This window comes from Microcaecilia unicolor, chromosome 4, assembly GCF_901765095.1.
Source record: "Microcaecilia unicolor chromosome 4, aMicUni1.1, whole genome shotgun sequence".
Lineage (NCBI taxonomy): Eukaryota > Metazoa > Chordata > Amphibia > Gymnophiona > Siphonopidae > Microcaecilia > Microcaecilia unicolor.
Window position 1 is genome coordinate 326,864,225 of NC_044034.1, and position 27,120 is coordinate 326,891,344.

The 27,120-nt window shown below is 43.6% G+C and overlaps 1 protein-coding gene across 1 annotated transcript in view; it reads right to left on the reverse strand.

The window, feature by feature from the left end:
• The window catches only part of UNC5D (unc-5 netrin receptor D), a 794,061-nt gene that overhangs the window by 65,351 nt on the left and 701,590 nt on the right, over positions 1–27,120 (reverse strand). The window contains 2 exon segments of the mRNA XM_030201960.1: positions 3,327–3,554; positions 4,849–5,017. Coding sequence (XP_030057820.1) covers positions 3,327–3,554; positions 4,849–5,017 — 397 coding nt within the window.

Below are 27,120 nucleotides of genomic sequence, written 5' to 3' on the forward strand. Positions count from 1 at the left end.
GGGAACCATGGGTCAATTTTAGCAGACAATGAAAAAGGTGCCGGTACTCAGTACCCCCAAGTACCCCCTCAAAAAAAGCCCTGGTTCTGGGTATCCATGTTGGATTGCTACTACAACAGATTTTCTCCCTGCCTCTCTCATCCCTTCTTACTATGTGCACCCCCAACACAAGATATTCCTGATAGCATCAGGAGGAGTATTGTAGATGTCCCTTCCCCCCCCCCCCCCCCCCCGTCCCAGCAAGAAACACGTCATGCGGTTGCCATTGTGTGCCAGAGATATCACAATGTTCTTTATCTTTAGAAAAACCTGTGCAATATAATTCTCAGCTTGACCATCTGGCCCAGGGAGAAAAATCAGATAACGGGCCAAGGCGACCCCTGAAGAGACCCAAAGCGTTCACCCATTTCAAGCCGATTAAAACCAACAAAGCAAAAATCATTTTTTAAAAGCTCCAAGAATTTTAGATAAAGCTCCTTGCTGTAATGATGCTCAGATGCTGAGAAAATCCACCTTAATGGACTACAGGTTAAGCTGCTCCAAGAAAAAAGAGGGCACAGAAGCATTTCTCACAAGAGAGAAGAAAAAGCCAGTTTTTAAAGTATTTCTTTGTATTTAAAATGAAAGAAAAAAATAAGACATTTTTGGCATCTCACATTAAGGCCCTTTTACTATACTGTGTTAAGAGCTAATGCACACTTAGGACTAGATCCTATATAATATCACACCTAAAAAATCGGTTCCTAAATGTTCACACGGTTTATAGAATATGCTGAGCGCATATCCGTGTGACTACATTTAGTCACGGGCATTTAAGCCAAGTAAAACTTGGTGTAAATGCTGACGCCTAAATTACGTGTGGACAGGGTGGATTCTATACCAACACGCATAGATTTTAGAAACACCCACGGCCCACCCATTCCACACCCATGGCCATGCCCCCTTATGTGACTTAGAATTTACACACATCACGTTAGAATACGCTTAGATAGTTCTGAGCGTAAATTCTAATTCATGCTAATTAGTGACAATAATTGCTTGTTAAGTGGCAATTATCTGTGCCGACTGGCTTGTTAAATAATTAAGTTGCATGCGCAAATCCAGAATATGACTGCATTTGAGTGCAGAACTTTAAGTCAAGCTATATTGAATCCTGGGCTTAATGGCCTAACACAGGTTATGGCAGTGGCGTAGCCAGACCTAGTATTTTGGATGGACCTAGAGTTAACTTAGATGGATCCTTCCATACTATGCCCCCCCCCCCCAAAGATCTAAAAAATATATAGGGTTTTGTTTCACCTACTTCATCAATATATCTCCTCCTCCCTGGCATCTCGGGATCTGCCTGCCCATCGCTGAACCCCGTCCCTTACAGGCATCCCTGATACCTGCAGTGATCAATTATTGCTGCCTGCACCTGCCCTGCGGTGTCTTGGCATCTGCCTGGCCATTCCTGAACCCCGTCTCTCCTCGATGTACCTTGCTACTACTACGACTACTATTTAGCATTTCTATAGCGCTACAAAGTGTATGCAGCGCAGCACAAACATAGAAGACAGTCCCTGCTCAAAGAGCTTACAATGTAGTAGATAAAAAATAAAGCAAACAAATCAATTAACGTGTAGAGGAAAGAGGAGAAGAGGCATCCCCGGCGCCTGCAGTGATCCATTATTGCTGCCTGCACCGGCCCCACAGGCTTCCATCAGCTGGATCCCACCAGATAGGAAGGAGGAAATGACATCAGCAAGGGCAATGGAAGCCTGCGGGGCTGGCTTAGGCAGAAATAATGGATCACTGCAGGCGCCGGAGATACCTGTAAGGTACACCGTGGAGTGAAGGGGTTCAGCGATGAGCAGGCAGATGCCAGGGTGCCACGGAGGAGGAGAGAAGTTGATGTGGGGTTCCGCCGCTGGGTGGGCCTGAGCCAAGAATGGGCGGGCCTGTGTCCACCAAGGTCCACCTGTAGCTACACCACTGGGATAAGGCATTTCCACGTGGTAGCCACTTTGTATTTATTTATATATTTTGGTGTGTCAGGGGCAGAGAATGGGCATGGAAGCGCTATTAAACCTGCACGTGGACATTAGCGCACTCTAAGTAAATATCACTGACTTAATATGAGAGTCCTTAGCATCTCCTAAATAAAATGTTGTCATTAGCACATGGCAACTGCAAATAATTAACAGGGGAGAACTTACTGCCTCCTATTTAGCAGGCACTAAGGGATTCTGTATTAACCAGTTAGAGCACGCTGATGTGAACACACTAGCCAGTTAGCGTTTCCTCGTCCTTTCCCGTTCATGTCACGCACCTTCCCAAAAAGTATTTCAAAAAAATAAATAGCATGCAATTAGCATGTGCAAAGAGGGAAATTATTGTGCGCTAAGACAATATGAGGGCTTAGCGCACTTTAGTAAAAGGGCCCCTTAAAGACATAGGACTGATATTCAGCCGGTGGCGGGCAGCACAGTTAAAGCCCGCCACTGGCATTGAACCTGGAAATTCAATACCCCATCGTATCCACCGATCAGCACTGAATTTCCAGGTTCATTTTTGGCCGCCGGAACTTAACTGGTTAAGCTGATATTCCACGCTAACCGCTTAAGTTCCTAATGGTTAAAGATAGGTTCTGCTATTTATGTGGTCCTATTTACCCGCTAAACCCAGCGCTGAATATCGGTGCTAACCAATATATGGCTATATTGCAAAATACAGCCAGTCAGTCGCTATGTGGTAACTGTGAATATTCAGCAGAGATAACTGGTTATCTCCCATTGAATATTCGCGGTTAGCCAGTTAAACGCTATTTAAGCAGTCAGTGACCATTGCTGACTGGTTAAATAGTGTTAAATATTCAGGGGTTGATACCTAATGCTAAATCAGATCTTTTAGGTGTAACGATATGTATTATATAGCTAATATGTTATTTTGTTTCGTTCTACTATAAATCCTAGAAATGTCTAGTTTCTTTGTTTTTGAAATCTGCAAGTACTAATTATTGGAATTTTGTGGGTTGTATTGTATTGTATGTTTAAGTTATGCCTCATCTAAGACGTTCATGAATATATTGAGTGCTATGCTTTCAAAATTTATACCCCCTGATTTTCAGCCGGTGTCGGACAGCATTTTTTTTGTCCATTGCCAGCACTAAAACCAGATATTCAATTCCAGACACTGTCTGGGCTTCGGCTGCTGAAAACGAAAGGATAGCTGCGAACAAGCGAGACAATTGGTTGGCGGTCATTCCCAACCAGTTAACTCATTTTGAATATTGGCCGGACAACATTTACTGAGCTCGGCAATATAATGTGATGGCCTTCACTAACCTGAAATGCATTAGGTGTATTATCCACACAATACACCCTCAGGTTGTAGTCCAGTGAGTTGCAGGACATGCAGCCAAAGACCGCCAGCTTCACTTGCTTCACAGCACAGTCCATGAGGGGTTCGCCGGTTAAAGCATAAGTCCCAAAACTGTCCAGGAGAATGTGACAAACATAGGGGTCTAGCAGACAGTAACAAGAAGCAGTTTCATCTTCTGTTGACATCAAGTCCTGTGGAAAGAAATGTGCCACAGAAAACAGAAGGTCAACTTTTGTTTATGCTTATTTACATTTGATATACCACAGTTAGGGCTCCTCTTACTAAACTGCAGTAACAGGAGACTTGTGCTAGTGGTAGCGTGAGCTTTTGCCATACACACAATCCCCTTTTACGGCCAGTAAAAAGGTGGGAAAAAATGGCTGTGTGGTAAGTTTGCATTTCCGGGCGGCCATTTTGAGGGGAATACTTTCCACAATGTGATTTTCCGGATTTAATTTGTGATGTGCTATCTCTCACTGTTACCAATAACCTACCCTTCAATTATGGGCTGCTCATGTCTTTGTCAGTGGGCAAACTTACAAAATCAGCAAGGGATCAAATACTTATTTCCCCCACTGTAGCTCATTCACTTTGAATGGGATGTGTTGGCATTGCCGCGTGGCTTAGTAAACACGAGAGTTAATATCTAGGTAAGGCAGTCAGTGCTGGATAGGGAGAGATTATATATATATATATGGTGTCTAAAAAATCCACACTTGGCTGTTTAATCAGAACTATGATATCTCAAACTAGCCACAGTTCACCTGTGGTGCCTGTTTTGCTGTATTTTAACCATTGTAGTTTGTTTTTAAGTGTTTCCCTCTCTTTCATGTTTTCTTTTTAGCTCTTACCTGCCACTATCCTCTTCACAATATAGTTTATTTATTTGTTGCATCTGTATCCCACATTTTCCCACGTATTTGCAGGCCCAATGTGGCTTACATAGTGCAGTATTGGCAGTCGCCAATACCGGCAAGAACAGATACAAAGTGAGGTTAAGAAAAGCTAATGATCAGATTTGATAGACATATTGGGGGTCAAGGGGAAGAGTAGGTTAGGTTATGTCCAACATGAACATATATTATTTATATTATGTCGCTAGGGGAAGGAGCAAAGGGGTTTCCTTCCTTTTCCTCCTTTTTCATTATTCTGTACACTTCTCTGTTCTGCCTGTCAGTTAGAGCAGTATAGCAATATTTTTCATAAGCTATAAACTATTTAGGTATTATAAAATTTGGCCTCTACACATAGAGTGATGCAGTAGGAAAAAGGGTTCCTAATATTTTGCCCCCATGGAATGTGTGATACTTTTGTACATCTTTTGTGCTATTCACATCAGCCGCTGAAGTAAACACACCATAGAATAATACTGGAATGAATGATTTTTTTTCCTGGGTCTCCAAGGGAGCTCAGCCTACCTGAGCATGTACATCTCAAACCCTTCAACTGGCAAAATTCAACAAGTTGTATGGGAATCTAACTTACCTCCCACTTTCCTTGCTGCGTTCTCCTTTTCAATCTGTAGGTCCAGTGTTCTGCGTTAACCTCGGCACAGTGTGGTATCGTCAAGGCTGTAGGTGTGGTCAAGGCCACATCCAGAGGCCCACAACTAACTTCAGGGCTTAGAAGAACCTCGGTTGCTTCCAGCTGTAGACTTTAAATAAGAAAAGCTAATTGTGAGATGGATGGAGAGCTTGATTCAGGGCATGTGCAAAGCAGAGGACTCTAGCTACAGTAACAAAGCAAGGCGTCAATGCAGAAAGGAAGAGCAGGTGAAAAAAAATGTCAGGGTGAGGTATATTATTTATTTATTTATTAGGATTTATTTACCGCCTTTTTGAAAGAATTCACTCAAGGCAGTGTACAGTAAGAATAGATCAAATGTGACACATATACAATTGCAGCAGTAAAAATAATCAAATAACAATACAAAGTATGGCACATAGTATACTACTTATAATGTCAACACAATACGTAATAATGTATAGCAAATGAAATGAAATTGATGCTGTGAAAAGAAGAAAAAGCCACATATGCTCACTCTACCTCTCCCCACTCAGCAATCTCTGTAGCTCTTCTATCACTACTGACAAGTTAAGCTCATGGTCAGGTTGTTTCAAAGACTTAAACCACAAGGATAGTTGGCAAAGAGGATTTACAAATGTCCCTAAATGCAGCAACTGAATTTTTCCTGAAGACTGTGACACATGAGATACTGGACAGAACCCCCCCCCCCCCCCCCCCCACACACACACACACAATATTCAGTAGGCAGTCGTGAGCATTTTATTTTAACACCTATCATCACTGGCTAGTTTAGCCCTCAATATTCAGTGCTGGACCATGTCTGAGCACCAGCACTGAATATCAAGGGCTAAATGAGGGCAGACTGGCTGCCGGAGCTTATGCAGGCCAAGCCGATTCACAGCCGGGACCCACATAATAAAGTTATGTGGGCCTTGGCTGAATATTGGGCCGGGACCCGTATAAATAAAAGTTCTCTTCCCCCTTCTTACCCCTCATGACGAGGTCTGCAGGCCGCCCACCTGCCTCCACCCCCCCCCCCCCCCCGATGTGTGGCGGCACCCCCCAACAAAAGCCCTCCCCGGTCAGCATCCTCCTCCCATCCCCATCCGCCACCTCCTGGTAAGGATAAGCCCCCCCCCCCCCCAGGTGCATCAAGGGCAAGAGTGAACCCCCTTTGCTCCTTCCCCTAGCGACAGCTTCCTCAAAATGGCTGCCAGCTACTTCTTGTGGTACTTGCAGGTGTGAGGTATGTTCGCTCCTGCTCTCGATACCCCACTGAATATTGCCGGCACCCGCATAAGCCCCAGCTCCTTCCCAGCACTGCCCCTGATTGGCCCACTTTTTTGGGAGTCAATCAATGGCAACATTCAGCGGTAGTCCCTGCTTTAGAGCTACTGATTATCAGTGGTTGGGTGGCAACAGGTGATTTAAGCAGACAGGAGAGGCTCCTGCTCGCCGTTTGGATACAGAAAGTGAAAGTGCCTTGGTGCTTTGTAGCTTTTACTATATGAGACGTGGGGTAAGGAATAATATATTGTAGAGGAATATATTCGAGTTATTCCCAAAGTTTTCCACGTCATCACTGTGACCCCGACGCAGGTGCTAGTCACCGAAACACGGCCCGTGTCGGGTCTATTTGTCAAGGCTCATTCATTAAAGAACTGTGTTCCATTTTTAAAGGCCCATGGTGCTGTTTTATTTTTTTGGTCTGGACTTTAGTTTGTACTTCGTTCCCTCTCTTTTGTTATATCCAAGATCCCAAAACAGAACCATATATTTTATGCTGATTACCCTAGAAATAAGCAGTGGATTTTTCCCAAGTCCATCTTAATAATGGCTTATGGACTTTTCTTTTAGGAAATTATCCAAACTTTTTTTAAACCCCACTAAGCAAACTGCTTTTACTACATTCTCTGGCAAATTCCATAGTTTAATTACACATTGACTGAAGAAATATTGTCTCCAATTTGTTTTAAATTTACTACTTCATTGCATGCTCCCTAATCCTAGTATTTTTGGAAAGAGTAAACAAGCGATTCACGTCTATTTTATTTGTAGCATTTGTATCCCACATTTCCCCACAGATTTGCAGGCTCAATGTGGCTTACATTTGCCGTAGTGGCGGTTGCCATTTCCGAGTAACTGAGTACAAAGAGCATTACATTAAGGTGTACACGTACATGATAAAGAGGATTGCAAAAGAATACAAAAGAAGAGTACAACCGGCATTTCATTACGTTGCATACATACATGGTAAAGAAGGGTATATTGTGGTAGTGTGTATTGGTTCCTGCGTGATAGATAGGATTGTAATATACATTAGATCATCGGCTGTAGAGAAGCCATATTCAACATAGGGTTAAAGTGAAAGAGGTTAGTCAGTCATGTGATATGACTTCGATTTTTCTAGATCATGTGTGGTTTTATTATTTAGTGTTGAGGTTGAATGTTAATGGTATGCTTTCTTGAATAGATCAGTTTTCAGTAGCTGTTCCACTCCACTCATTATTTTATAGACCTCTATCATATCTCCCCTCAGCCGTCTTTTCTCCAAGCTGAACAGCCCTAGACACTTTCGCCTTTCCTCATAGGGAAGTCATCTCATCCCCTTTGACTGGGTGACTGGAGAATTGAATCATGGACGTGCTATTGACGTAATCTACTTAGATTTCAGCAAAGCTTTTGACATGGTTCCCCACAGGAGACTCTTGAACAAACTTGACAGGCTGAAGATAGGACCTGACGTGGTGAACTGGATTAGGAACTGGTTGATGGACAGAAGACAGAGGGTGGTGGTTAATGGAATTTGCTCAGATGAGGGAAAGGTGAGTAGTGGAGTGCCTCAGGGATCGGTGCTGGTGCCGATTCTGTTCAATATATTTGTGAGTGACAATGCTGAAGGGTTAGAAGGTAAAGTTTGCCTTTTTGCGGATGATACCAAGATTTGTAACAGAGTTGACACCCCGGAGGAAGTGGAAAACATGAAAAAGGGTCTGCACAAGCCAAAAGAATGGTCTAAGGTTTGGCAATTAAAATTCAATGCGAAGAAATGCAAAGTGATGAAAATAGGAAGTAGAAATCCACGGGAGACGTATGTGTTAGGCAGTGAGAGTCTGATATGTATAGACGGAGAGAGGGATCTAGGGGCGATAGTATCTGAGGGTCTGAAGGCGACGAAACAGTGTGACAAGGTGGTGGCCGTAGCCAGAATATTGCTAGGCTGTATAGAGAGAGGTGTGACCAGCAGAAGAAAGGAGGTGTTGATTCCCCTGTGCAAGTCATTGGTGAGGCCCCACCTGGAATATTGTGTTCAGTTTTGGAGGACGTATCTTGCTAAAGCTGTAAAAAGAATTGAAGCGGTGCAAAGAAAAGCTACAAAAATGGTATGGGATTTGCGTTACAAGACGTATGAGGAGAGACTTGCGGACCTGAACATGTAAACCCTGGAGGAAAGGAGAAACAGGGGTGATATGATACAGACGTTCAAATATTTGAAAGGTATTAATCTGCAAACTAACCTTTTCCGGAGCTGGGAAGGCGGTAGAACTTGAAGACATGAAATAAGATTTAAGGGGGGCAGAATCAAGAAAAATGTCAGGAAGTATTTTTTCTCGGAGAGAATGGTGGATACTTGGAATGCCTTCCCGTGGGAGGTGGTGGAAATGAAAATGGTAACGGAATTCAAAAATTCATGGGATAAACATAAAGGAATCCTGTTCAGAAGTAATGGATCCTCAGAAGCTTAGCAGAGATTTGGTGACAGCACCGGTGGTGGGAGGCAGGGCTATTGCTGGGCAGACTTCTACAGTCTGTGCTCTCAAAATGGCAGATACAAATCAAGGTCATGTATACACAGGGGTGTGCTGGTAAATTTTTAACAACGGGCTCTCTCTCCGGGCATACCCAGCCCTAAAATTTGGGGGGAGGGGGCAATACATGCCTCTCTCTCCCCTCCCTTGTGCGGGCACGCTAGGCATAACTTTGCCGAGCCCCACCAGCCAATAAATGGACTGCCACCATTCTCTGCTTGTTTCTGGCTCTGAGCAGCATGATGGAACCTTCTTGTGCTTGCATGAAAAGTCCCAGCCTGATGCTCAGAGTCAGAAACAAGGAGCAGGGAGCAGCAGCAGTCTATTTACTTAACTGGTGGGGCCAGCATCACTGCCAGCAAAGTAAAAGAGAATTCAAGAGGGGCCCAAGCCCACATTTTGGGAGTCAGTTGTTAAAGTAGCCATGGGGAGGCCTACTTTAACAACCGGCTCCCAAAATTCTTAAAAACTTAACAAACGGCTCTCGCGAGCCTGTGAGAGCCCGCTCCAGCACACCACTGTGTATACACATAAAGTAGCACATATGAGTTTATCTTGTTGGGCAGACTGGATGGACCGGGCAGGTCTTTCATTGCTGTCATCTACTATGTTACTATCAGGCTTATTTTCGAAAGATGGGCGTCCTTCTCACAGGGTCGCCTAAATCGGCATAATCGAAAGCTGATTTTGGGCGTCCTCAACTACTTTCCGTCATGGGGACGACCAAAGTTCATGTGGGCGTGTCGGAGGCATAGTGAAGGCGGGACTGGGGCGTGCCTAAAACATGGACGTCCTCGACCCATAATGGAAAAAAAGGGCATCCCTGACGAGCACTTGGACGACTTTACCTGGTCCTGTTTTTCTTACGACCAAGCCATAAAAATGTGCCCTAAATGACGAGATACCCACTGGAGGGAATCGGAGATGACCTCCCCTTACTCTCCCAGTGATCACTAACCACCTCCCACCCTCAAAAAAAATTAAAAAATATATTTTTTCCAGCCTCTATGCCAGCCTCAAATATCATACCCAGCTCCATGACAACAGTATGCAGGTCCCTGGAGCAGTTTTAGTGGGTGCAGTGCACTTCAGGCATGCGAACCCAGGCCCATCCCCCCATCTGTTACACTTGTGTTGGTAAATGTGAGCCCTTCAAAACCCACCAGAAACCCATTGTACCCACATCTAGGTGCCCCCTTTCACCCATAAGGGCTATAGTAGTGGTGTACAGTTGTGGGGAGTGGGTTTGTGGGGGGGGGGGGGTTGGGGGGCTTAGCACACAAAGTAAGGGAGCTATGCACCTGGGAAGCAATTTCTGAAGTCCACTGCAGTGCCCCCTAGGGTGCCCGGTTGGTGTCTTAGCATGTCAGAGGGACCAGTGCACTACAAATGCTGGCTCCTCCCACGACCAAAGGGCTTGCATTTGGTCGTTTCTGAGATGGGCGTCCTTGGTTTCCATTATCACCGAAAACCGGGGACAACCATCTCTAAGGACGACCATCTCTAAGGTCGACCTAAATTTCGCGATTTGGGCATCCCCAACCATATTATCAAAACGAAAGATGGATGCCCATCTTGTTTCGATAATACGGGTTTCCCTGCCCCTTCTCTGGGACGTCCTGCGAGGACGTCCTCAGGAAAACTTGGGTGCCCCTTTCGATTATGCCCCTCCACGTTACTATGTTATCATCTTCATCGCCCTTCTCTGTACCTTTTCTAATTCTATTATATCTTTTTTTAGATGTGGTGACCAGAATTGCGCACAATATTCGAGATGTGGTTGCATCAAGGAGCAATACAAATTTAATGGCATTTATAACCTGCTTTACCGACAAGTTCTAAGCGGTTTACATTTAACACTATGCTATCAAAAGATTAGCTAACATTAATTAGTAATAACTTATGGTGGAAGTGTTCAGTATACAGTAAACAATATAGTAAACAAAAGAATTATAATATCCTCATTTTTGTTTCCAATTCCTTTCCTAACAATACCTAACATTCTATTTGCTTTCTTAGCCACCGCCACACACTGAGCTGAGGGTTTCAACATATTATCAATGATCACACTTAGATCGTTTTCCTAATTGGTGACTCCTAATGTGGAACCTTGCATCACGTAATTATAGTTTGGGTTCCACTTTCCCACATGCATCACTTTGTACTTCCTCACATTAAATGTTTTTCTGTTTCTAAAATCGCTATTTTCGCTACATGAATTTGAGACATTTTGAGCAAAACATCCAAAGTCAGATTTAAACATTATCAGGCTTATTTTCGAAAGAGAAGGGCGCCCATCTTTAGACACAAATCGGGAGCTGGGCGTCATTCTCCCAGGATCGCCCAAATCGGCATAATCAAAAGCCGATTTTGGGCATCCTCAACTGCTTTCTCTCGTGGGGACAACCAAAGTTCATGGGGGCATGTTGGAAGCATAGCGAAGGCGGGACTGGGGCGTGCTTAACACATGGGCATCCTCGGCCGATAATGGAAAAAAGAAGGGCGTCCCTGATGAACACTTGGATGACTTTACTTGGTCCTTTTTTTTTTTAACGACCAAGCCACAAAAATATGCCCTAAATGACCAGATGACCACCGGAGGGAATCTATATGTTATAACCCAAGTATTGCTAAAAGTATTTAACTTGCTATTTAAGATTTAAGGGGTAAAACTGCATTTCTTGTCCCTTCCTGCTAAGGTAGTCAGGACAGAGAGAAAACTTACTCATTTTTTTTTCATTTTCATTCTTAATTACTTAACAGTTCATTCTAACTTTAACACCTTCCTTGCACAGAAGTGTTGAATGATGTGCTAGTGTGCAGGCAGACAGAAGATAATTTAAAATGTCAAACGGGTTGACAGATAAAGCTATAATAAAAAAAAAGGCATTAAAACTATAAAGCAAGGTCTATTCTAAGCTCTGTGGATCTGACATTGGTTTAAAATACCCAAGTAAATTGCCTGAAGTGAAAAGAGACAGGCCCATTTTCTGCAGCAGGGGCTGGTTCAGGTGTTTAAATGAATAATTATATACAGGGATACTGAATATATGTGGATTGCAATGATTGCTATTACTGCTGTACATTCAGCAAGTCCTACCGCTAAACAGATAGAGGCCGATATTCAGACCGCGGGAGACAGCCCGGCTAACTCTGGTGGTTGGCGGTGAGACTTGATATTCAATGCTGGGCCATTTCCAGTGACTGGCATTGAATATCCAGTTTAATTTTTGCCAGCAAACTTAGCTGGCGATGTTCTGAACATTAGTGGATAGCTGGTTATATTTTTTACCCATTCCAAATGTACAAAGACTAGGGAACACTCAAGGAAGTTACATGGAAATACTTTTAAAACAAATAGGAAGAAATATGTTTTCACTCAACGAATAGTTAAGCTCTGGAACTCTTCCTTGGAGAATGTAGTAACAGTGGTTAGCGTACCTTGGTTTTAAAAAAGTTTGGGCAAGTTCATGGAGGAAAAGTCCATAGTCTGCGATTGAGACAGACATGGGGAAGCCACTGCCTGCCCTGGGATTGGTAGCATGGAATGTTGCTATTTGGGATTCTGGAATGTTGCCACTATTTGGGTTTCTGCCAGGTACTTGTGACCTGGATTGGCCACTTTTGGAAACAGGATCCTGGGCTAATATGGACCATTGGTGTGACCCAGTACAGCTATTCTTATGTTCTTATGCAGTATAACTCGTTAGCCGCTAAGCGCTGACCAGGAATATTCAGCAGGAGATAATTGGCCATCTCCCGATGAATATTCACGGATAGCCAGTTAACCGTTATTTAAGCGCCCAGGAGCCATTCCTGGCCAGTTAAATAGCGCCGAATATTGGGCAGTTGTAGTTTAAATTTTAAAATAAATAAGTGGCCCTTTCACTAATGGACATCAGCATGCGCAAGATGTTTTGCATCCCATTTTATAACTATGGGCCACGTGGCACTTTGCAGATGCCATCTGTTAGCATGCACTAAGCATTAGTAAAAGGGCCCCTAAGAAAGAAACCTGACTGAGATTTCTCTAGCTTTCTTCCTGGGAATGTAACTTGCCTTACATTTTACTATCTTTACCATCAGGTACCCGGCGTTGTTCTCTAATTAAAAGGAAAAAAGTAGCAGGCGAGGCTATCTTCTTCCCAAGGGCTGCTTTGTCCTTGCCTGTTTTGGGTGCTTAAGTTACACCAGCACAATTCACTTCACTGCCTTTGCTTTGCTTCACAGCACTGCTCTGTTCTCTCCTTAACAATCTGACTGCATCCAAGAGGCAGAAAACAAACATTTATTAAATATTAAACAAAGCAAAGCAGTATTAAGCAAAGCAAACCGAGATCTTTTTGGTAATTTGGGCAAAAGTGAAGGAAGGATGTGATTTCTGAATGCTAGGCACTGCATCAAAGCCAATTCTGATATAACCCTGTTTACTTAAAAAAAAAAAGTTGTATACATGAGTAGGTAGTGGCATTGATTTAATTCTCCACAATAGCTTACTAAGGGGCCTTTTTATTAAGCCGCGTAGGCGCCTATGCGCGTCCAACGCACATCAATTTTGAGTTATCGCCTGGCTACCATGTGATCCTTGCGGTAAATTAATTTTTGATGCATGTCCGCTACACGCACCAGAAAATATTTTTATTTTCTGGTGCGAGGGCACTAATCTGGCAGAAATTGGCCTTTTACATGTGTAGACTATTACTGCCCGGTTACCGCGTGACACCTTACCGCTAGGTCAATGTCTGGCGGTAAGGTCTCAGACCCAAAATGGATGCAAGGCAATTTTCATTTTGCTACACATCCATTTTCGGCAAAAATGTTAAAAAGGCATTTTTTTACAGGTGTGCTGAAAAATGATTCTGCGCATGCCCCAAAAATGCGTCTACACTACTGCAGGCCATTTTTCAGTGTGCCTTTGCAAAAGGGCCCCTGGATTTGGACTACAGTTCACCTTATACAAAAATGGTAGCAATTGGGGGTAATCTCTCAAAACTGGCAAGACCCATACAGTGGCATGCTGACTAGGTCTTTGAGGAAACACCCATATTGGTCTATTGGAGATTCCAGGAAAGGAAAGTTAGGAACCATTACTTCAACCAACCTGAAGGCAGCTGAATCAGACACAAGGAAATCTGTATCCAGTCCACAGCTGGGGCCCACATCACCTGTCAGATTCATGCACCCAAGATTAGCACTCAAACCTCATTGCAAGAGCTGAAAGTGGGGCTGATGCCCTACTGTCTCCCCCTCCCCCGATATTTGAAACTAGATTTAAGCACCTAACCATGGATATTCAGCGGGAGATAAATGCTTACCTCCTGCTGAATATCTTGATTAGCAGCTAGCCGCTAATCGGCTATATCGTGCAACATAGCTGGTTAGGCACGTATATTCAGCGCCAAACTGGCAATGTTGAGCTGTCAAAATAGGCTGCTTAAAAATTTAACCGGTTAGTGCTGCATATCAGCATAGCCTGTTAACCTTTCAGCGGCCATAACAAACCTGTATATTCAATGTTGGTCACCAGATACGGCCCAGCATTGAATTACCAGGTTTAACGCCAGGACTGGACTGCAAGCGTGTTGCTCTCTGCCAGCTGAATATCCTGCCCTTTTCTGTGCATACTTATTATTCTAATGAACACAGGATTTCACTACATAGAGATGGAATGGGGCTTCAGTCTCAAAATGGACATATTTTCGTGAGCGTAAAAGGCAGCAGTTCTAACCACTGCTGTGGATAACCAAAGCAGTTACTAAAGTTTCCAGAGACGTATAATTAATTCCAGCATTCCAGCATGGATGTGTTACCCTAGAGTTTTACTGTGTGTGTGCTTTGAAAACAATCCATAACCACCTGAACTTCAGAAAATCACTAAAAACAACCTATTCAAAAAGGCCTACCCCAACAATCCTACGTAAACTCCTTTGCCCAGCAACACAGCATGACCAATGATCGTACAGGACAACATACAATCTTCATCCCTCCTGACCTTCACAACTACCTCATTCGATCACTATACAACCTTGTATTTGTTCTCAACCAACTTGGCGAACGCCTTGACGGTACTGTGTAAGCTACATTGAGCCGGCAAATAGGTGGGAAAATGTGGGGTACAAATGTAACAAATAAATCAATAAATCTATGCCACTGACAGGATAAAGCAATTTCTATCTGCGTATCGGTAGAAATTGGATTTTTATTTTAAAATTTAGCTCATTTCTTTCCAGTAGTAGTTCAAGGTGAGTTACATTCAGGTGAAGTGGGTATTTCCGTCCCCAGAGGGCTTATAAGCTAAGGGATCCTTTTATTAAGTTGCAGCAAAAAGTGGCAGCTTGGTAAAAGCTTGCACAGCTTTTTGCGGTGTGCTATGGCCATTTTTGCTGCAGCCGTAAAATGATCAAGTGTTGATCAAGTGTTGCCATTATAGCATGGCCCTAAAATAAATGATCATGTGAGCACTGGAATGCCCACTCTCTGCCCTTATGACACTCCCTCTCCCCAAAAATATCTATATATTTTTTAGCGCCTGCTAATTTGGCAGTTACGCAGGATGCCTGAGCCTGTCCTATAATGCGCCATTTAAGCTACGTCAGACGCACAGTAGCAGCACCTAACGCAGTTTTGTAAAAGGGCCCCTAAATTTGTACCTGAGAAAATGGAGGGTTAAGTGGCTCACCCAAGGCCACAGGAGTATCATAGTAATTTGTACCCTGGTCTCTCAAACCACCACATTCACAGATAACTCCAAGTGCAAATGAGCCAGGTCTATGGGGCGATTAGATGAGCTAATCTGCAGGACTCCCATAATCCTTAATAGATGGTCCTGCGGATAGGCAGATTATAAATCCAAAATAAGAAGTCAGGCTTTAACCAGATTCAAGTGTTATCTTCTACAGAATCATGCATGAGGAATATTCACGGAGCCCCAGGAACTAATGCTAAACTGCTCGGCAGTACCTTCTTGCCTGTCGTCTCCATACATTTCTTTAAGGAGGCATAACTGTGGCATATAATGGCCGACACTACTTTCGCAGAACACTGCTCCTACGCGGTAATTAACCAGAGTGGAGACGATGATTCCTTATAAACATCTTAATAGAGCTGGTAATAAAAGAAATGGTGCATACAAATAAAAATAATTATATGGCATTCCTTTACAATATGCAATCAAATCAGCGTGAACACCGCCGGTGAAACAAGACACACGCACTATTCAAATCTATTAGCAAACACTCACAAATCATTGTTATCTTTTCAATGGCATCTTTAATTAAGGCTCATTTGTGTGCTTCTAATCACTTTCACATTGTAAGCAGGACAGTTTTACAATGTATTTGATCAAAATGACAGTCACTTATAATTCTACCCACCTCTTCTCTCCCTCTATCCCCTCCTCCTATTGCAAGGGACGGCTGGGTTTTGGCTAGAATAAGGAAGTCATGATTGGGGAATATTGGGGGGGGAGGGGGGAGACAAAACAAAGCTGAATTCTGTTTCAAGAAAGGCAGCAGTGCTGAGCAATGTGGAAGCTAGAATGGATCTTTGTTAACTTCTCAGTGCAAATACCTGGCACAACCTGGCCCGGTATTTGCAATCAAGAGCTGCAGAGTCAAAATCCAACTGCTGCTTGCTGCTAGTGCTTTACTCAACGGGTCATGGTTGGTCTTCTCGTATGCCCATGCACCCATAGCGGGGAGGATTTGGTCTTAGGTTAGTGATCACTAAATATTGCTGAATGTAACTTTGGATTAGCAGACACCCTTTTCCTACTCTGGGTACAGAAACTTCCCAAATGTTCTACTCCCTTGAATATACATACTGTAAGCTTCATTTCTCATTAACATTTACTAAAAATTATAGCAAGGTCCCAGATCTCTAAAGCCAATTAGATGTGGGGGGAATCTTTGTAAACCAAACCCTTTTTTTATATGATCACCAGAGCTCACATTTGCTAGGCTTTGAATTTAGTACAAATCTCATTGGATTCCAATGAAATAAGGCAGGACAGGAGGGGTCTAGTGGTTAGAGCACCGGTCTCGGCATCCAGAGGTAGCTAAGTTCAAATCTCACTGTTGCTCCTTGTGATCTTGGGCAAGTCACTTAGCCCTCCATTGCCTCAGGTTCAAACTTAGGGGCCCTTTCACAGAATGGCGGTAAGCCCAACGCGGGCTTACTGCTCGCTCTTTCGTGACTATCATTGGCCCAATATGGCCGCTGGCGGTAGTCCTGCCCTGAGTGCGCACCATTTCCAGGGAAAAAATAAAATCCCCGGAAATGGCTTGCGCAGCGGTAACCTGGTGGTAATCAGGTATTGCTGCCCGCTGCCCAAATACCACCGGGTTAGTGTTGCAGCTTTTATCGCCACCTCAATGGATGGCGGAAAGGGCTCCGTAGCATGGCCATGCGGTAATAAATCTCTTATTGCACGGCCATGTGTGCTGGGTTTTTTTTTTACCCGCTGCAGTAAAAAGGCCCTGGCATGCGGGAAAAACAGCCTCCGTCGCCAGTGCGGGGTCTATTTTCCAGCAGCTTGGTAAAAGGGCCCCTTAGATTATGAACCCTCCATGGACAGGGAAACGCCAGTGTACCTGAATGTAACTCACTTTGAGCTATTGCTGAAAAAGTTGTGAGAAAAAAACAAATACATAAATACTCTGTCTTCAAATTAACCTGCTCTACTACCACTTTCTAGGATTAATTCCAGGTATAGATGGACAGGACAGTTTAGTCTGGCTGACAATTAAGTAACTTCATTGATCTGATGACAGCTTGCTTCAAGAAAACACTACAGATAGTACAGAATTCTGCGATGCACTTGTATGGATTTTCAAAATTTGAGCACATCTTTTCCTTTGCTTCAACAACTGCGCTGGCTTCCTGTGGCACAAAGGCAATTGCATTCAGTAAGTGCTTGTACACTTAGGAGCTCATTTTTGAGAGACATAAGCATCCAAAAAGTGTCATAAAGCAGCATTTGGTTGAATTCCTTCTCAAAACATCCAAATCGGTATATTCAAAACCTATTTTGCAGATGTTCATCTATGCAATTTGTCTGCAGTATGCCCAAATCACAAGAGGACACGTTGGGGGCGGGATTTGGGCTTACCTAACACTTGGACATTTTTCTGCCATAATGGAACAAAACCAAACCATCCAGGACTAAAAGTAAGTTTTTGAGCTAGAGCTGATTTAGTAGCAACTATTTCACAAAAAGTGCTCTAAATGACCAGATGAGCACTGGAGGAATAAAGGCGTGACCCCCCCTTACTTTCCCAGTGCTTGTTGTTTTTTTTTTCTTCCGATTTTTCCTCTCTGCATGGGTCCCGCGCAGCACCAACTAAACTAAAATTAATTCGTTCCTGCAACGGAGTGCAGTTGGAAACGCCCAAAATCGGCTTTCGATTATACCGATTTAGGCACCCGCGTGAGAAAGACGTCCATGTCCTGATTTAGGTCGGAATATAGGCGTTTTTCTCTTTCGATTATAAGCAGGAAGGTGGTAGCAGTGAGATATGTACCTAGGACCTGTTATATGAAGTCCACAGCAGTGGCACCTAGCGTGCCCCACTGCTCTACTTTGATGTCTGTGTGACCAGCCTACTAGGAATGCTGGCTCCTCCTACATCCTAATGATTTTGTGCATTTTTCACTTGGACTTTTGTTTTTCAAAAATGGACCAAAAAGATAAACGTACAGAGCATAAAAACATCTAAGAAGTGGCCATTTTCGAAAAAATAAAAATAGACATTTTGCTGTTTCAAAAATCACTATATTTGCTATACAGATTCTGGACGTTTTAAGCAAAACATTCAAAGTCAGACTTAGACATCATATCAAACATGACCCCTAACTGTACCGAATTTAAGACATTTGTGCCTATTCATTACAAGGACTGGTACATTTTCTGTAGCTGGTCCTATTGAGTGGAATAAGTTGCCTTTAGTATGGAAGTCACAGCAGAATGTCACATCCTTTAAATCGATACTGAAGCGTTATTTGCTAAGTCAAACCTATGAATTGCCATGATTTGCTTGTGCCTTTTGACCGTGATTCTGCTGCATATCTGTGCTTGTTTAGTTGCCTTTGAATTTATTTTAATTGTGTTTCTTTATTTGTTACTTGCCTTGGATAAAGGCGGGTTTATAAATAAAAACACATTTTAAAAAATGGGTTCAATGATCCAAATGGACCAAATTAAAGTGCGGGATAAACTTCCTGGCTCCTATAATACAGCTATTTCAGTAATAGATGAAGAAGGAAAAGAGCCTGGATCATGCAGCAGTTTTAAGCACACCTTCTTTCTGAAAATCTTCAGTAAAATCCTGAGTTCACAAATTGAAGGATGTATTACATGGGGCTTGATCAGAGCAGTTCTATAACAGGGCAACTGGTAGGATTCTATTCTATAAAGGAACACAGGTGCCTACTTTCCTTTATAGATACACTGGCAGAACCGGGAATATATACATGAGCCCTTAGGCCAGCCATAGAGCTGATGTAAATGGTCACATCTAAATGATACTATGCACGTAACGTATAGATTATGGAAAAGGTGGTGAATTCATGGAACGGCCTGCCAGTGGAAGTGGTGGAGACAAAATCAATATCTGAATTCAAGAGATCTTGGGACAAGCACATATGCACACATCTTACATATGCACACAGCTCTGGAATTCTCTACCAAAACGCCTGAAATCTACGAATAATCATCTAGAATTCCGAACAAACCTTAAAACTCACCTGTTCAAGAAGGCATACCCCACAGTATCTGACATAAACAACGAATAATGAAATATGGCATTTTAATCAGGAAACGGACAGTTTTCAACCCCGACGCATAATCACACCCTAACATTTTGTCTGAATCACCCCAACCTATTTACCGATACTTCTTTACTGTACTTGTCACTGTAATAGTACCCCTATACTGTATTTGTTTACACCGGAGTCTGTAACCACCTCTCCGGAACTATGTAAGCCACTTTGAGCCTACTAATAAGTGGGAAAAGGTGGGATAAAAATGTAACAAATAAATAAATAAATAGGATCTCTAAGAGAGTGATAAGGAGAGTAGATGGCATTGATGGGCAGACTGGATAAGCCATATGGTTTTTATCTGCCTTATTTTTTCTGTTTTTATGCTTTTTTTCGCCTAAATGTTAATCATGTATATACCTGGTTAGACTGGCATTCTAGAAAGGAAAGTTGGCGCCTATGTTTTGGTATAGAACAGGCTCCTACCAGGTGCCCTGTTACAGAATTGCCCTCATACCCATAATTCTATAAACTTGTGGGAACGAGTTTGCATTGAGCATGGACAGATGCACATGCAAGTTATAGAATAGGGTCAGCTATGCACGTAACTTAATTTAATAATGGGCTGCTAACTGGCATTAACAACGAATAATTGGCTTTAATAGGTATTAAGTGGTGATAATTGGCACTGATTTGCAGTTCCACGTGTAACTGTCCTTAGTCAGTATTCTACAAACTGTGCATGTAAAATTCACAGCATGACTGCAAGGGGGTGTGGACAGGGGCATGGGCAGGTCAGAGGTGTGTCTATCATTTGCATGTGAGGATTCTAGAATACTAGCAGTTACACGCCTAACTACCAACAATTAGGTGCAAGAATTTACATCAGCCACTGAACTAGCATAAGTGCTTGTGTCTAAAGTTAGGTGTGTCATTGCTGGCTTACACTAGTATTTTATAACAGCAATCACACACATAATTGTGGATATCGAATTTGCGGTTTGTGTGGATTATCCCAGTGCCATTTTGGCAAGCATTATCCAGATATATGTGCTGAATTTACACGGTGTTTTTACATGCCACAGTGATTAAGGCTAGTAATCAACCAGATTAATCTTTTAATGAGATCACACCTCACTGCTCAAATGATTAATAAGTAAGATATTAATGCTTCATATCTTTGTACTCCCAGCTGCAATTTTTGAATAAAAGGACTTTTCAAAATCTGCTCCAAGCTCTATCTTGATTACGTGCCCTGCTTGTTATGTCAGTCTTTATCGTGTTATCAGAGATTCAAGAAGCAATACCAGAAAATGTTATACACCCTCTCCACGGGTGGTCCTGGGAGGGCCCAGGCCCACCCACTTTGCCCGAGGCCCACTCAAAGGTGATGCAGTGTGAATCGCTGCCAAGCGGCCTGAAAATGTAAGCTGCAAGCACTGCAATGGCGGCAAGGGAAGGAGAAGGAAGCAGCCACAATCCCGGAACTGAGGGAGGAAAGTCAGTGAGGGATGCTGGATTGTCAGTGAGTGGATGGACTCGGGGAAGGGAAAGGTGTGCTAGACTTGTTGTGGGAGGAGGGGGGCTGCAGGGAAGAGAGAAGTGTGCTACATTTGCTGTTGGAGGAGGGGGCTGGACTTGTGGGAGGAGGGGGCTGCAGGGAAGGGAAAGAGGTGCTAGGCCTACAGAAGGGGGAAGGGAAGGGAAAGAAATGCCAGACCAAGGGGATGAAGGAAGTGGGGATCAAATACTGAACCCACAGCAGGAGGGAGGGGAAATGGGCAGGCAGGCAAGTAAGCCAGATGCTGAAAGGGGGGAGAGAAGCTGGATGGGGTGGGGTCAGAGAGGACAGAGACACATTGGCATGGGGGAGGAGGAGAGGGAAGAAGCTGGACAGGGAAATAAAGGGACACAGAGAAAGGGAGATGCTGAACATTGAGGAAGATAGACACAGAGATAGAAGAACATGAGTTGTGGACATGCAGAGAGAAGAAATGCCAAATGGACAGGATACCTTGGTGAGTGAGTTAAGAGACGACAGAGAGAAACAGAAACCAGAGCTTGGGATCAACATGATTTCAAAAAGAAAATGACCAGACAAGAAAAGGTACAAATAATATTTTTTTCTATTTTGTGATAAGAATATGTCAGTTTTGAAATGGGCATCCTGCCTGAGCTTACTACCAGGCTGCATCTTCTTCAGCTTCTGACAGGCTTGGGGCTCTTTCTGGCCAGAGGGCCAAGGAGAGTTGCCCTAGTTTTACCCCCTAACACCATCCCTGGCATATGCTATCTTTATATTTTGCACGGTGTAGGAAGAAAGACCTCTCTTTCTATTTCTCTGGTCTTGTACTACATGCAAGATCTAGCTTCTTGGGGGTGTTGATTTAATTTATGTTTAGGGTCACTTATTCTGTATTTGGCATTTGTGTTCTGTGTGTGCGTGGCCGAGGTATTCTGTTAGCATTAATTTTCTGTAGTAATTTGGCTTGTACAGTTTTCTTGATAGATGTAATGATATCTTAGGGCCTCACTGTAATATTTAGGGCCCTAAAATATAATAGGTAGGATCCTTGTTTTGGGTGTTAGTGCTGGCATGATAGATTTGCTCTAGGTTCTGAGTGACTTTTTCTTTGATAGATTTTTGCATTACTTCTCAATATGCCTGTTATCGAGATAACACTAGAAACATTTTTTTTTTTGTATGGTGAGTTTTACGGGTAAATTTACTAGCTCTGCATCCACTTTTGGGGGAGGGCCAGGGGATTCTTTGGATGCAGAGCATTTGGGGGAAGCATATCTATGTTGGTGGAACGTGGATCAATGGGGGATGAAGAGTGCAGCCTCTTGTACTTCTCCTAGCCCTCAACATGGTCTGCAGCCACTAAAGCCTGCACTGCTACCCTTGGGAGTGGGGTAAAAGTGGGACAGGGATGGGGCACAGGTGGATCAGGTGACAGGTTTTTCTAAGTGCCCTGCCATCCAATCTGTTGGCCCACCCAAATATTGTCTTCTGGCTACGCCACTGGCATGGGCCATGAATGCTTGGGACAAGTGGTGGGGGATGGGTGAGGCTTAAACTCCAAACTGCAGCAGTATAACTGCTACATCAAGTCATGAGGGAACCTGCAATGAATGGCAGGTGCAACCATAAACAGCAGATTGACAATTGTATGAGGGCTCCAAAAATGTACTGGAAGACTAACACTGATATATTTTGGTCATCCATGGGACAGAAGAGTGTTGAGAGGTCAAGTGAAAGATGTGGGTCTCCTTTAGAAATTTTATATGCACCTCTATCAAGAGAATGAATCTAAATAGAGCTGACCTGTTCTTAACTGCTCTCATTTCCAGTGTTTCCAGTCAGTGGCAGTCCAAAGGCTCATAATCTAAGTTTGTACCTGAAGCAATGGAGGATTAAGTGACCTGGCCAAGGCCAGAAGGAGTTGCAATGGGATTTGAACCCTGGTCTCTCTGGTTTTGACTAACAAGGATAGTTGTGTGATAATACTGCTGAATGATTATGAGATCTCTGTTCTAAATATTTGCTGAATTACATTAGACTCTACAATCTAATTATACCCCTGATGTAAACCGAGGGTGATATGTGGATGCATTGGGTTTTTAACAGTGTTGGTTATTCGATTTTGTGGTAATACTAGTGATTTTTTTTCTTAGGGTACCTGTACTACCTAGGTTCTGTGTACTTCAGCTCTGTGGTTCACAGTCTGCTACTCTAACCACTCTACTCCTCCTGTAGATGTACAGGACATGCAAGTCGGTGGTTATGACTGTGTGTGAGTGATAGCCTCAAACAGTTTAGGAGGAGCACAGACTGAGGAAAGATAGGAGGAAGCACTCTTATTAATACTCATCTCAAAATCTTACATATGAAGTTTCATTTTACGTAAAATGTCTAGGACAGCAAAGAGGCATTCAAGTTAGGAAACTCATAATTTCCTGGGTATTTTACAGAAAACTTGATTAATGTGGAGCCTTTTGTAAAATACATACAAGGATAAGCAGGGAATACATGCATTTGCTGACTCACATTAGAAACCAATGATAAGAACTGGCTCCATTATCAGTTGAGTATCTCTGTATATTCAAGCTGAATTTCCTCACTGGGAGATTTTGAGGTTTTGTTTTTATAATTTTTTGATTTGCCTTCTTGTCTGTTTATGTGTTTATTCAAACTGATGATTTTTTGTGATATTGGTAATTTTAAGTTTGTTTGCTATTTTTTACATTTGAGGATTCACAGTGGGAACAGCCATTTTACAAAAAAAGCATACAAAAAAAAAGAAAAAAGAGCAGCTTCACTCAGAGTGTTAAATGTGTAAATGGCAGTCCTAGCATGTGTATGTTCCAGTAAATTGTGAATAACCAACAACCAAAAATTGATGGAACAGTGACCTACTCAAAAATGTATTCCCACACCAATCAGTATGGTAGGCCAAAACACCACACTTCACTTAGAAACCAATACATAATTGGTTATTTGCAACAAGGAGGAAATAGACCTCCTTGGCCCTCTATCACAAAAAAAAAAAGGGTGATGTAGACCATACAGCATTTCAATCATTAGTCCAAAAAAACCTCCTCAAATTATTTGCAAATATATAGCTGAACTTTTCTTAAAGCTATACTGCAAAGATATTTTAATGATTTCTTGTCTTGTATATAAATTGCAGCGAGCAACTGCACAATGTCCTTCTGATTCTGTAAAGGTTGCCAAAAATTGTGCGTGGAAATTTAGGTGTGTTCCCGATTTGCGCACACAATTTAAATGAATAACAAGCCAATTAGTTCCAATAGTTGACTTTCTAACAAGCAATTATTGACATTAATTAGATTTAATTGGGACCAATGAGCGTAAAGTTAGGCATGGGGCCCACACCTAAAATTTACACATATTCCAAAAAAGGGGGTGTGAAAATGGGAGGGCCATGGGCATTTCAGGGAGGAACGAGGGTGGCTTTGAGTTATACATGTAATTACAAAAAAATGGAGCTCCACACGTAAATTTAGGTGTAAACATTTGCATCACATTTTCATTGGTGCAAATGCCCGAGCCTAAATTTAAGCATGACTTTCCGCTTAAGTGTGTATTGTGTAAACTGCACCAAACTTTTGGCGTAGCTTATAGAATACACTTTAAGCGGGTTTTTCCGGCACTGATTTTTTTTAGGCATCATTTATAGAATTTACCCCTATATATATATATCTCAGTCAGTGTATTTGAATGTGTCTCAAGCTTGGCGGAGCTGTCAGTTTCACATTATAGCTATTTCAGGAGCAGCTTCATTAAAAAATGTAAGCACTCGCTAGCTTAATTTCATAGCAGTGTACTTTAGACTTACTGTGATGAAGTAAACTGCTATGAAATTAAGTTGGGTGCTTATGCTCCAGTAAATATACATAATAGTAACGGATCTTGCAAAACTACACATACAAGAGGTGGCAAGCAGCCAAGCTTTAAACTCAAAGTTTTGGCTTTTTTAGGAAGATTAAGGGCATATGGATAAGTACACTTACTCCCTCACTCACGAAAAGCAATTAATTCTCCCTTATTATGATTTGGAGGAAGTATACATGTTGAGTGGGGAATTTTTGGAAATGTACACATATTTTTCTGTAAAATGGGAAGTACATGTACAAGTCGATATTTAAATTCTAAGGTCATCTGTGTCTTTTAAAAATAACCCCAGGTATTTAACAGTGGCCACTATTGTCACGGCCCTACTGTGACTGCTCCAGGTCCGGCATGCTTCTCATCTCCACGGCCGCTTGTCATGGTCATGATGGGGCACTGGCATCAATCCTGTGGACTTGCAGTGGCAGTGTCCTTCTGCATCCGCGCATGCCCTGCTCCTGGGGAGTGTGTGACTACAGCAATTCCTGGTTCTGGGCGGAGAGCAGTACGCCAGAGGAGGGGTGCACCTGGACATCATGGGGGCTGAGTGCTTTTAAGAAAACTCAGCCCCGCTTCCAGAGCCTTCACAACAATTTTGCCTTGTTCTTGAAAGCCTTGTTCCTGAGAGCCTTGTTCTTGGAGCTTTGCTCCTGCGAGCCCTATTCCTCAGGGTCTTGCTCCTGTGAGCCCTGCTCCTGCGAACCCTGTTCCTGAGGCAGGGCCGCTGAGAGACTGAGCTGGGCCCGGGGCAAGGCCGCCCCCGGGCACCCGCTGCCGCCGTCTCCACCCGCCCACCCCCAGCCCTGTCGATAGCCCCCCTCCGTCCGCTACTGGGCCGCCTCACCTTCATGTGAAAGCGGCAGATCACCTCCCTTCGGGCCTTCCTTCACTGTGCCCCACCCTCGTCTGATGTAACTTCCTGTTTCCGTGAGGGCGGGGCATAGTGAAGAAGGGCCCAAATGGAGGCGATCTGCCACTTTCACACGGAGGTGAGGCGCTGCCGATTTGAATGCAGGGGGCCTGGTGGCGGATGGAGGTGGGGTTGTCGACAGAGCCGAGGGCAGGCAGGTGAGACCGGGGACTGCAGCGCCGGCAACCTGGGAGCAGGAGAAGGAGAGAGACCCCGGCGCTGGGCCCCTCTTGGAGGCCAGGGCCCATGGAATTTTGTCCCCCCATGCCCCCCCTCGGCGGCTCTGTCCTGAGGTCATTGTTCCTGTGAGCCCTGCTCCTGCAAACCCTGTTCCTGAATGCTTTGCTCCTGTGAACCCTGCTCCTGTTCCTGGTTCCTGGAAGACAAGCCTTATTCCTGGTTCCTGCCAGAGACTTGCTTCTGAGATCCTGCGTGGTCTAGCTCGGGAGTTCCAGCCATTCCAGCTCCCTGCTGCTGCTTCCCTTCATGGACCTTGGCAGTGATCTGTCTGCCAGAGTCAGACCTGCGGTTGTGGTCCAAGGGCTCACTACCTTAAAACAGAACAGGTATTCCCCAAATTATATAAATAGCGCTCAAAGTTGTGTGCTTAAATTAGGGCATGCCCAATTTGTGTGTGCAATTTAATTGAATCACAAGCCAATTAGAGCCAAAAATTGAGTGCTAATAATCAATTATTAGTGCTAATTGGCAACAATTTGAATTAATGCTTGCATCTTGCTAGGCGCTATTCTATAAAGATGTGCGTGTCACATTTTAGCATGCAACTGAATAGGAGGCATGGCTATGAGTGGTGCATGGGTGGGTCAGGGGTGTTCACTAAAGATGTACGCACTATTATAGAATCTGGGGGATATGCGCCTAATTTAGGCAAAATGGTGTAGGCCTCATCCAACCTAGGGTTACCATATGTCCGGATTTACCCAGACATGTCTTCTTTTTGAGGGCATGTCCGGGCAACCGGACGGGTTTTGCCAATCTGCCCGTTTGTCCGGATTTCTGGACAAACAAGCAGATTGCTAGCCTCCCCTCCCCTTACTTACTAGTGCCCTGGTGGTCTAGTGACCTCTTCCGCCTTTGGGACAGTAAAAAGCCCCCTCTTTCCTGCCCGGAGCGCTGCCCTGCATGCATCCTTCCTGTTGCTGATCCTCGGAGCGGATTCAAAATGGCTGCCGAGAGTTGAAGTGACCTCAAGAGACTTCAAATCTCGGCGGCCATTTTGACTCGGCGCCGAGGATCAGCAACGGGAAGGTTGCATGCAGGGCAGCACTCCGGGCAGGAAAGAGGGGGCTCTTTCCTACCCTGGAGGTCATTAGACC